General features: G+C 48.6%; 1 protein-coding gene across 1 annotated transcript in view; it reads left to right on the forward strand.

Annotated features, from left to right (window-relative positions):
- The window catches only part of ECEL1 (endothelin converting enzyme like 1), a 52,361-nt gene extending 44,573 nt beyond the window's left edge, over positions 1-7,788 (forward strand). Inside the window, exons 14-17 of the mRNA XM_033150862.1 lie at positions 2,806-2,871; positions 3,546-3,641; positions 4,885-4,961; positions 7,333-7,788. Of these exons, the coding sequence (XP_033006753.1) occupies positions 2,806-2,871; positions 3,546-3,641; positions 4,885-4,961; positions 7,333-7,432 (339 nt within the window). The 3' untranslated portion in view covers positions 7,433-7,788. The remainder of the gene's footprint in view (positions 1-2,805; positions 2,872-3,545; positions 3,642-4,884; positions 4,962-7,332) is intronic.
- The last annotated feature ends 2,839 nt before the right edge of the window (positions 7,789-10,627 follow it).

Below are 10,627 nucleotides of genomic sequence, written 5' to 3' on the forward strand. Positions count from 1 at the left end.
ACTCTAATCATCTTATCTTATTTAATAACCTTAACATTGCTTCATCTATTGCTACATCTTATCTAACTTCTATATCTGCAGCCTAACTATTTCTTCCTGCTTATTTAAAATACTAATTTTAGCATACTTCTTCAAATATACTTTGAATTTAGTCCAATCTTTCTCCACCGCGTCGTCCCTCTGGTCTCAGAGTTTCCCAGTCAGTTCAGCAAGCTCCATATAGTCCATCATTTTCATTTGCCATTCTTCAATCGTTGGTAAATCCTCTGTCTTCCAGTTTTTAGCTAATAAAATTCTTGCTGCTGTTGTGGCATACATAAAGACTTTTCTGTCCTGTTTTGGAATCTCATAATTTAAAATACCCAGTAGAAAGGCTTTTTTTACTAAATGTAATTTTCAACATCTTTTTCAACTATATATATATATATATATATATATATATATATATATATATATATATATATATATATGTATGTATGTATTTTTGACAGGGCGTTTTTGATTTGTTCTTAATGCCGTGTTTTAAATTGTTGTAACCCACCCTGGGAACTTAGGGCCAAGGGCAGGCAATAAATTAAAATAATGAAAATGAAAATTTGCAGAGGAGAGTTTGAGGAACAAATTCATTACAGCTCTGATCGCTGTAACCAAGCACGTCCTCTGGGGAGAGTCAAAAGTCTGGAGTCCACTGGAGAGCCAGTAATGATTACCATATCAGACTAGAACCTGGGAGACCTGAGTTCAAATCCCCACGCAGCCATGGAGCTAAACTGGGTGGGCCCGCCACGACCTCTCAGTCTGCCCTACCTCACAGGGTCGTTGTGAGGATAAAATGGAGAGCGGGGAGAGAGGTGTGTATGCTAGCCACCCTGAGCACCTTGGAGAAAAGGCAGGGTGCAAATTTCATAATAAATAAATAGAATAGACGAATAGGGCATGTGCCCTTAGTACCTTCTATTTGCCAGGCTATAGGAGGCAGCCGTGGCAAATTATAACTCAGTGGGCACCCCTCCAAGGAGGGCGGACCTGTATTTTGGCCCACTGTCATATAGACAGGCTTTTGAGTAAGAAGCAAATGCCCAGCAAATGCATGGTAGGGGAACTTTGCTCCCTTCGGTGGCAGAACAAAGTTCTACAGTTACCGTGGCATTTGGAGGTTGTCATCTTGGTGCCAGCTGGCAATTTCCAAACAGGCTGCATTTACTGGACTAGACGCCACATCTGGATCACCCAGCAATCAGCGCTGGATGCCAGCCCTGGAAAGGGGCAATTGAATGTTTGCCCGATGCCCAGCTGTTAAAGGCAGGGGACCCCCGGCACTAAAAAGGTGGCAATCCCACTTTTGGGATGTGTGGGAACACACTTGATGCCTTTATATGAACATATATTGTTGGGTGAAGTGTTAGGAGGGAGGGGCAGGGGTTGGGCGAGGCGTTTTCAAAGGGTGAGGCAGGAGAGGTTGGCAAGAGTGGTGAGGAGATTCGAGGGCAGAGAAACAGGGATTTTCAACTCTGACAAATAAGAAAGACCAGGAAAGAGAAAGGTTTCTTTGTGTTGATGAGATGAGGCTTAGTCACACTGTGCACATGACCCAGAAGCTGTACGCCGGCTCCCTCAGCCAGTAAAGCGAGATGAGCGCCGCAACCCCAGAGTCGTCCGCGACTGGACCTAATGGTCAGGGGTCCCTTTACCTTTAAACGAGATTACCTGGCAAAAACAAGCTCGCGCCTCCCATTGAGTTCATATACATACTTCAGGTGCATATGTAAGATTTGTAATTATATTTTGGGAATAAAATAAAAAATAAAAAAGTTCCTTCCAGTAGCACCTTTGAGACCAACTAAGTTTGTTATTGGTATGAGCTTTCGTGTGCGTTCATATCTGAAGTGTGTATATCTGAATTAGTGTGCATGCACACGAAAGCTCATACCAAGAACAAACTTAGTGGGTCTCTACGGTGCTACTGGAAGGAATTTTTTAATTTTTTATTTTGTTTCGACTCGAAAGCACGTCAAAGTGCAAGGAGATAAATAGGTACCACACTGGCGGAAACGTGAACAGTGTTTCCGTGCGCTGCTCTGGTTCGCCAGAAGCGGCTCAGTCATGGTGGCCACATGACCTGGAAGCTGTCTGCGGACAAATGCCGGCTCCCTTGGCCTATAGAGGGAGATGAGCACCGCAACCCCAGAGTCGTCCGCGACTGGACCTAACGGTCAGGGGTCCCTTTACCTTTACGGCAGACCAATACCTACCTGTAACTAGAATTTTGGGAATAGTTTGTGTTCTTACGCTGCTGCATTGTTTTATACTATCTGGATGTCTCATGATCCTATTATAAAGCAGTTGCGTTCCGTGCTATAAATTAAGCAGTGCTAGGATTTGTTTCTTTTTGTTTCCCAGTGTTTTCCTTATCAATAAAAAAAAAAAATGGTGTGGCCCAGAGAAAAAGGTTTGAGAACCTGTGAGAGCCAGTGTGGTGTAGTGGTTATGAGCAGTAGACTCGTAATCTGGTGAACCGGGTTTGCTTCCCTGCTCCTCCACATGCAGCTGCTGGGTGAGCTTGGGCTAGTCACACTTCTCTGAAGTCTCTCAGCCCCCCTCACCTCACCTTGTTGTGGGGAAGGAAGGGAAAGGAGAATGTTAGCCGCTTTGAGACTCCTTCGGGTAGTGATAAAGCGGGATATCAAATCCAAACTCTTCTTCTGTTCTCAATACTGGGGTTTTGTGGGATGGTAGGATGGTGGAAGGAGTGCATCGTCAATCCTAACTCTACTCTGTCTGTCTGTCTCTCTCTCTCTCTTACAGGTGAACGGGAAGCATACCCTTGGCGAGAACATTGCTGATATGGGGGGACTTAAGCTCGCCTACTATGTAAGCATTCCTACCCAAGGGAAGAGGAGTTCCCAATCACGTGTGCAAAGTCCACCCAACATGGTGTCTGCCCGACACCTGCCCAAGCTCAATTTGGCAGAGAGACCCGTGCAAGAGTGCTTTTCACCCAGTGCCTAGTTAACTGTGGAACTCCCTGCCACAGGAGGCCCCCAACTTTGAGGACTTTAAAAAAAGGGTTAGATGATTTCATGGGAGAGCGGTCTATCCACAGCACTCCACTCCACCGCGGTTCCATCTCACTTTTTATCTGCATCCCGCCTTTCTGCATTGCTGAAGAAACTGCAAAGTGCACACAGAGATCGCACATCTTCTAGCAATCCTAAACAAATAAAGCATAGTAAATATATATATATATATGTGTGACTATAAAACAAAACAACTTATACCTAATGAAGGAATAATCAATCATTCATTAGAATGTAAAAGTATGGAATAAAATTAACTCTCAAAACTTTGGCAGGTAATTATTGTCAGGGACTCAAGGCATCTTACAGACAACAAATAAGAATGCCTGAAAACATGGGGGCGGGGGGACCAGGATTCAAAAGCTCTGTCCTTTGGGTACTTTCAGCAATTTCACCTTTGGGGAGGGTCCTGCAGGGAGACTTGGGGAGCAGCCACCTCATTCCGCTGAGCGAGACTTTCTCTTGCAGGCCTATCAGAAGTGGGTGCGGGAAAACGGCCCCGAGAACCCTCTCCACCCACTCAAATACACCCACGAACAACTTTTCTTCATCGCTTTTGCCCAGGTAAGGCCTGCGTGCCCGGGGAATGATTCCTTGGGGTTCCTGGATCAGACCCCAAAGGCTTGAGCCAACGTTGCTGCCCTGCCTCATTAGACTGAGGCGTCTCCAAAGCATTCTCAACTCACTAATGCGCCCTTCGGCATCCTTGCTCCCAATCAGATGTTCTGGACTACAACTCCCATCAGCCCCTCCCTGCCAGGAGTCCAAGCCATCTGCAGAGATCCAAGCTGGTGAAGGAAAAGCTGCACCCAGGAGCTTACAGGAGGGGTGGCCCAGATCCTTATCAGGATCAATCTTGTGAGCCAAATTTGACAGGTGTGGCGTTTAAAGGAGAGAAGGCTGCATCAAAGAGCACTTTTGCAAAGAGCTTAAAGGGAGTTTTACTGTTCTAGTTTTCAGCCTCTGGAAACTGAAATGGGATCGGTGTGTGTGTGTGTGTGTGTGTGTGTGTGTGTAAGTTTTAATGACATTTAGCTTGAGGGCATTCTACTATTGCCACAGACAATAGCAGGAAGGAAGAGGAAGGGAAGAGGGATGAAAAGCGAATTCAATTTCGAACAAATGAAGAACAAAATAAATCATTTTGATAGCAAGACGGGGAAGGGATTCATGCACACCTGTTTCTGCCTTTCCTAACGTTTGCCAGAGACCCCTGCTGCTACCATGTTTAGCCTGGAGAAGAGAAGGTTAACGGGTGATATGATAGCCATGTTCAAATAGATAAAAGGATGTCACATAGAGGAGGGAGAAAGGTTGTTTGCTGATGCTCCAGAGAAGCGGACACGGAGCAATGGATTCAAACTACAAGAAAGAAGATTCCACCTAAACATTAGGAAGAACTTCCTGACAGTGAGAGCTGTTCGGCAGTGGGATTTGCTACCAAGGAGTGTGGTGGAGTCTCCTTCTTTGGAGGTCTTGAAGCGGAGGCTTGACAGCCATCTGTCAGGAATGCTTTGATGGTGTTTCCTGCTTGGCAGGGGGTTGGACTGGATGGCCCTTGTGGTCTTTTCCAACTCTATGATTCTAGGATTCTATGATTCTACCACCATTGTGCCACACAGACAAAGGCGGTGGAGGGCTGGAGCGAGCTGCCTGGTCTCTAAGACAAAGAAGCTTGAGACACTGCCTCAGAATTCGAGAGCCCTGAGCCTTCCCAGGCAGCCTCACATTGGAGCCACAGGCCGGACATTCCCTTCCCAGTCTCTGACAGATCCAGCCCCCCACTTCTCTCTCCTTCTCCCTGCAGAACTGGTGCATCAAACGGCGCTCGCAATCCATCTACCTGCAGGTGCTGACCGACAAACACGCCCCTGAGCACTACAGGTACCTTCGTGCGTATGCGTGTCTGTGTGCAGGAGGAGAGGGCAGGAAGGAGAAGGGCCGGCCAAGGGATGCCATTTGGGTTTGGCTTGTGCTGGCTGCCCATAAGGTATGGGGCCAGGTTCAAGGTGCTGGCATTCATTTACAAGGTCCTTGACGACTTGGGTCCAGAATACGCCCGGGGCCATCCCATCCCTTATATTCCTGCTCGAACTCTGAGGTTTTTCCAGTAATCCCTGCTTGGATAAATGGCTCATATCTACCAGGAGTTCTGTGTTTTGTATTGTGGGCCTAATTTTGTGGAACTCCTTTCTTGTTGAGATCAGGCAGGTCCCTTCCGTGTTGAACGTCCAGCGCTTCCTAAAGACTTTCATTTCGTTTCGTTTCATTCCAGGAGCCTTTTTAAAAAAATAAATTAATTTATTTGGGTTTTTCAAATGAAAATTTTACAATAACATTACAACTTCCTTCCAGTAGCACCTTAGAGACCAACTAAGCATGCACACGAAAGCTCATACCAAGAACAAACTTAGTTGGTCTCTAAGGTGCTACTGGAAGGAATTTTTTATTTTGCTTTGACTATGGCAGACCAACACAGCTACCTACCTGTAGCTATAAGAACTTACAGTATAGAAACAAGATTCCACAGAATCTCCTGGGCTTCCCTCCTCCCCTTTGTGGGTCCTTTCCTCCTGAATCTTTCATAATAATCCAAATCTTTTGCATCTCCATTATGTCCATAATTCACCATTAAACTGCAAGTGTTATTCCAATCCCACTAACAATTATAGCTCCTTACAATGGTTTTTAAGATAGATTATAAATTTTCCCCATTCCGTATTAAAATGCTGGTCTTCCTGATTTCTGAGTCTTCTGGTCATTTTTGCCATTTCGGCATAGTCCATCAACTTGATCTGCCATTCTTCTCTGGTTGGGACTTTTTCTTCTTTTCATCTCTAGCAGGCTTTTTAAATTGAGTTCTGAATTTATAATTTTGACTTATTTTTATTCCTACTGTATTATGGCTCTTGTACATTGCTGAGATTAAGTAGAGCACAGAAATAATAATAATAATAATAATAATAATAATAATAATAATAATAATAATAATAATAATTTATTACTGTATTTATACCCTGCCACTCTGGGCGGCTTCCAACATAACATTAAAATGCAATAATCTATTAAACATTAAAAGCCTCTCTAAACAGGGCTGCCTTCAGATGTCTTCTAAAAGTCTGGTAGTTGTTTTTCTCTTTGACATCTGGTGGGAGGGAGTTCCACAGGGCGGGTGCCACTACCAAGAAGGCCCTTTGCCTGGTTCCCTGTAACTTGGCTTCTCACAGCGAGGGAACCTCCAGAAGGCCCTCGGCACTGGACCTCCATGTCCAGGCAGAATGATGGGGGTGGAGATGCTCCTTCAGGTATACTGGGCCAAGGACTGATTATTGATACAAAATAAATAAAACATGGGCACTCTCGTGTTCCGAGAGCCTTGCTTGCCAACCCACAGTTGACGGTCGCCCTATGTGGTCTCCTTGCTTGACTGCTCAGCAAATTTCCCCTGCCAGGCTGGGGGCATCCCTGGTAGACCAGCCTTCCCAGGCCTTTCCTCTATGACAGGAATCCCCAAGCGCGGCCCTCCAGCTGTTTTTGGGACTACAATTCCCATCATCCCCGACCACTGGTCCTGTTAGCTAGGGATGATGGGAGTTGTAGTCCCAAAACAGCTGGAGGGCCGAGTTTGGGGGTGCCTGCTCTTAGAGGCCGATACCCGAATTTGGGACATGGTGTGTTTGCATGTTGAGTGAGGCAGGAGAAACTTTCAGGCCAGCAGCTTCAGCCAGGGAAATGGGCGTGTTTTTGATTCTGATTTGAGAGATGCACTGCTTTGGGGAGTGACACACAGAGAGAGGGGTGTGTGACACCCAGGCCGTGAAGGGCTATGAGAGATTTCATACCTGAAGTCAGATGGAAGCTGGGGAATAAATGGAATTAAATTAATGATAAATTTAGATTAGATAAGATAGATTAGATCGCCCTTTGGCTCCCTTCCAAATCTTCTATGATTCTAATTCTTTGGAGCTGCCAGGGGCTTAAATCTGAAGCAGTTCCCTCCCAGCAGTCAGGGTGCAGCCGCCAGAACTCGAGAAAAGGGAGCAAAGAGTGAATCTGAGCATGTGAAAAGTGCTTTCCTCTTTCTACCAAGCCCCTGCAGCCAGCCTCCACATGAGGACTCAAGGGTTGCAAAACAGGAGAGGCGTCTATGGTGCAGTCCGAGGAGGCAACGCTTCTCGTTTTTAACAACGATCCTTCTCAGGCTTCTCGTGACTGCCGTTGTGTTATTCCTCTCTTCTTCCCCTCTCCCCTGTAGGGTGCTGGGCAGCGTCTCGCAGTTCGAGGAGTTCGGCCGGGTCTTCCACTGCCCCAAGAACTCGCCCATGAACCCAGCTCACAAATGCTCCGTCTGGTGAAGGAGCCGCCAGCTCCAACCCAACCCTGGCGTTTGCCGGAACGCTCGCCGGGCTCACTCGCCACCACTCTAAACCTCGTTGCCCACCGGCTGGACAGAGAAAAATGAGGGAAACACACACGCACACACACAACCACAAACACACCCTGTTGCTCCGAGCTGGCCCCGTTCTCAGGGACCAACATGCACACCGACAGACAAGGGCCATTATTTTGGGAGGTGGGGATGGACTGACTCCTGCAAAAATTGGGCACTCCTCTCCCCAAGACCTCCCACAGACCTCTGTGCACACCTGTGTCGCTGCTTGTTGGGAGAGGAACAGCCAAACTCAGGCAAGGGCACCTAAGAGACGACACTACAGCCGGGCCGGGCCGGGCCGGGCCAGATGGAGATGGCAAACATGAGGGCTGTTTCTCCAATCAGATCTGGGGGGGAGGTGGCGGACGAGGCCAAACCGAGGTGCCTCCTAATTTCCCCTCAAAGCTCAGCATCTCCAGATCTCCTCTCATGCCCAGTGCATCCCCAAACACTCCTTGGGTGCCGGAAATATTTATCTGGGCAGTGTCAGCAGGCCTGGCAAGGGGGCAGCTGTGGCTCAGGGACACCCACCTGCCCCTGGCATGCCAGGCCCCACCTGCCCACTTCTCCCCTGATCAAAAGCACACCAGGGAATGCAAGGCATGTAGATATTTGGGTGGGAGGACCAGGGTGATTTCTAGGCAAGCACTCATCCTGATTTGCCTACACAAAAATCGCAGGGAGGTTATACGGCACCCCCGTTTCGCCGAGCCTTTATTTTGATCTGTTTGTGGGGAGGTTATACAGGATCGCGTCAAGCGATTGCTATCCCATACTTTCCAGCACATTTCCCCTTGCCGCAAAAAGGGTCAATTTTTGGGGGGTGGGGGTGGGGGTGGGACAGATTCATTGTGGGAGGAGGCCAGCCGAAATGCAACTTGAGTCTGCCGATACGCGGTCGACTCCTGTCTGCAAAATAGTGAGAGTCTGGAGGCAGGCTGGCATGTGTGTGGCCAACCCCCACCCCACCCCACCCCACCCTCCCAAACCCTCCACACACACAATCCTAGCCAGCAGGTGGCGCTGTCTGGGCTGCAGGGCTAAGTGGCTCTTTGTACAGAAGATGTCGCGCTGTATTTTTCTGTTGCTGATCATGTCGAATTAAAAGGCCAGAGCTGTTTTGTCTGCATGGGCAAAGGGGTGTGATTTATTCATTGGGCTTCTTGCAACCCTCCCTTTCCCAAGGGCTTGGAAGAGACACCAACCTGCTATCTATGCTACCTCATCCTTTAATTTAATGAATTAACTGAGTTGAATTAAAACGTCTTGCTTAACAACATCAGAAGAGCACGCAGGATCAGGTCTGTCTAGTCCAGCCTCGGACCCGAGCCCATTAGCACCCTCCCTTCTTGTGGTTTCCAGCAACTGGTATTCAAAAAATTGCTCCCTCCAACAGTGGAGACAGGACACAGTCACTGAGGTTAGTGGCCACCGATCCATCACTTGTGTCACTTCCAGAAGATGCTTGGGCTCAGAATTTGTCGATTCTCTGGGAGAAAGAATTCCAAGATGGAGGCGCAGCCAATCAGAAGCCAAAAGAGACAATCTCCGTGCTCCTGTCAGGCTTCGGGGAATCGGCTTCCTCCCCCCGTGGCCGTAAATGAGCAGATCAAGCGAAAGAGAATTCTTACCAGTTAGTTTCTTTTATAAACGCAGCAAAGGACAGAAAAAAGGCATCTAACCAGAATGGCTGTGCTCCAAATTAAGTTCACTCTCCCCTCTGTCCCTATTAATCTACATCACTCCTACATCTTGTAATCTGGGTTTGGAGCCTCTGTGTTTTCTGTTCTGACACTGTCTGAGCTCTCCGGGACTTTGGGGAAGGGGGTGGATACTATCCAGAGACTCTGAAGCTGTTAAACCCCCCCCCCCTCTCAGTGTTTCTTCTAGCTAAGAGGTCGGCAAACCAAGGGACACGGGCTGGATCAGGCCCCGTTGCCTTCAGGATCCGGCCCGCAGACTGTCCGTGGATTGGCGTGGGGATTCTGTTCATTCGGGCTATGCCATTTTTTCCCTGTTCCATTCCGCCTCCTCCCTCCCTCCTCCTGGCTTCTCCCTGCCCTGTCTAGAGGAGGAAGGGGGCTGGGCTGAGCTGAGCTGGCTGAGCACCATTTTAAGCAGCTCCTGTCTGGAACCAGATCTTTTGCACCGCTTATCTTCCCTCCACCAGTGCCACCCTGGTGCTCCTGTGGGCCAGAGAGCGGAGCGGACAAGCTCCCTCTGCCTACCTACGAGAAGTAGCAGCAGTGGTGGCAGCAGCCCCTGGGAAGGTAAGTGCAGCGGCTGGGGCTAGGGGTGGGGAGGAGGACGACTTGCCCCCCTCGCCTCTTCTTCCAGCTCCGCCCCCCCCCCCCCCGGTGCTGCTTCTCCGGCCTGCCACAAGGTCTGAGGGACAGTGGACCAGCCCGCGGCTAAAAAAAATTGCTGACCCCTGTTCTAGCTGTTCCCCATCCAGTATTTCCCAGCTTCTGCCTTCTGAACTATGCCCTTCTGCAAACCACGATTCCAAATCTATACTGTCCTCCTGCTCCTGGGAAGATTCAGGATCAGGAGGAGGGGGTGACTCCCACCATTCTTCCTCAGTGCAGCCCTCCTCAGCACAGTCCCCTGGCAAATCCAGGTGGAAGTGTGATGATTGGGTTAGGAAGCATCAGGTTACATGTCCATGATAACTGGCATGGAGCGAAGAATCAGTTGATGGGAAGGAGCCTGTCAGCTGCCCAAGGAACCCACTGACACACACACACACACACACACACACACACTGCTCCAGCCTCTTCCTATCAATGTTAGTAATGATTATGAGAAGGGGGGGTTGATTTCTGCTTTGGGCACTGCAGGGTTTGAGCATTGCTTGGCATTCTAGAAGCTGGGCATGGTCTCCCCGTGGCATTCATGGCAGCATACCTTTGATGCGCTGCCACCCACCGTTCACATCCAGGTAGCTCTCAGGTCTGAAGTTGAGCATGTCACCCTCTTTTGAGGCACCACAGTCTCTGCTTTTCCTCATTCCGAATCCTAAGCACCTGGAATCCTTGGAATCTCACACTGCTCAGAGATTGGGGGGTAGTGTGCAACACTGGTGTCAGAAGTGGAATTCATGTTTCCTTGAGATGAG

This window comes from Lacerta agilis, chromosome 5 (assembly GCF_009819535.1).
Source record: "Lacerta agilis isolate rLacAgi1 chromosome 5, rLacAgi1.pri, whole genome shotgun sequence".
Lineage (NCBI taxonomy): Eukaryota > Metazoa > Chordata > Lepidosauria > Squamata > Lacertidae > Lacerta > Lacerta agilis.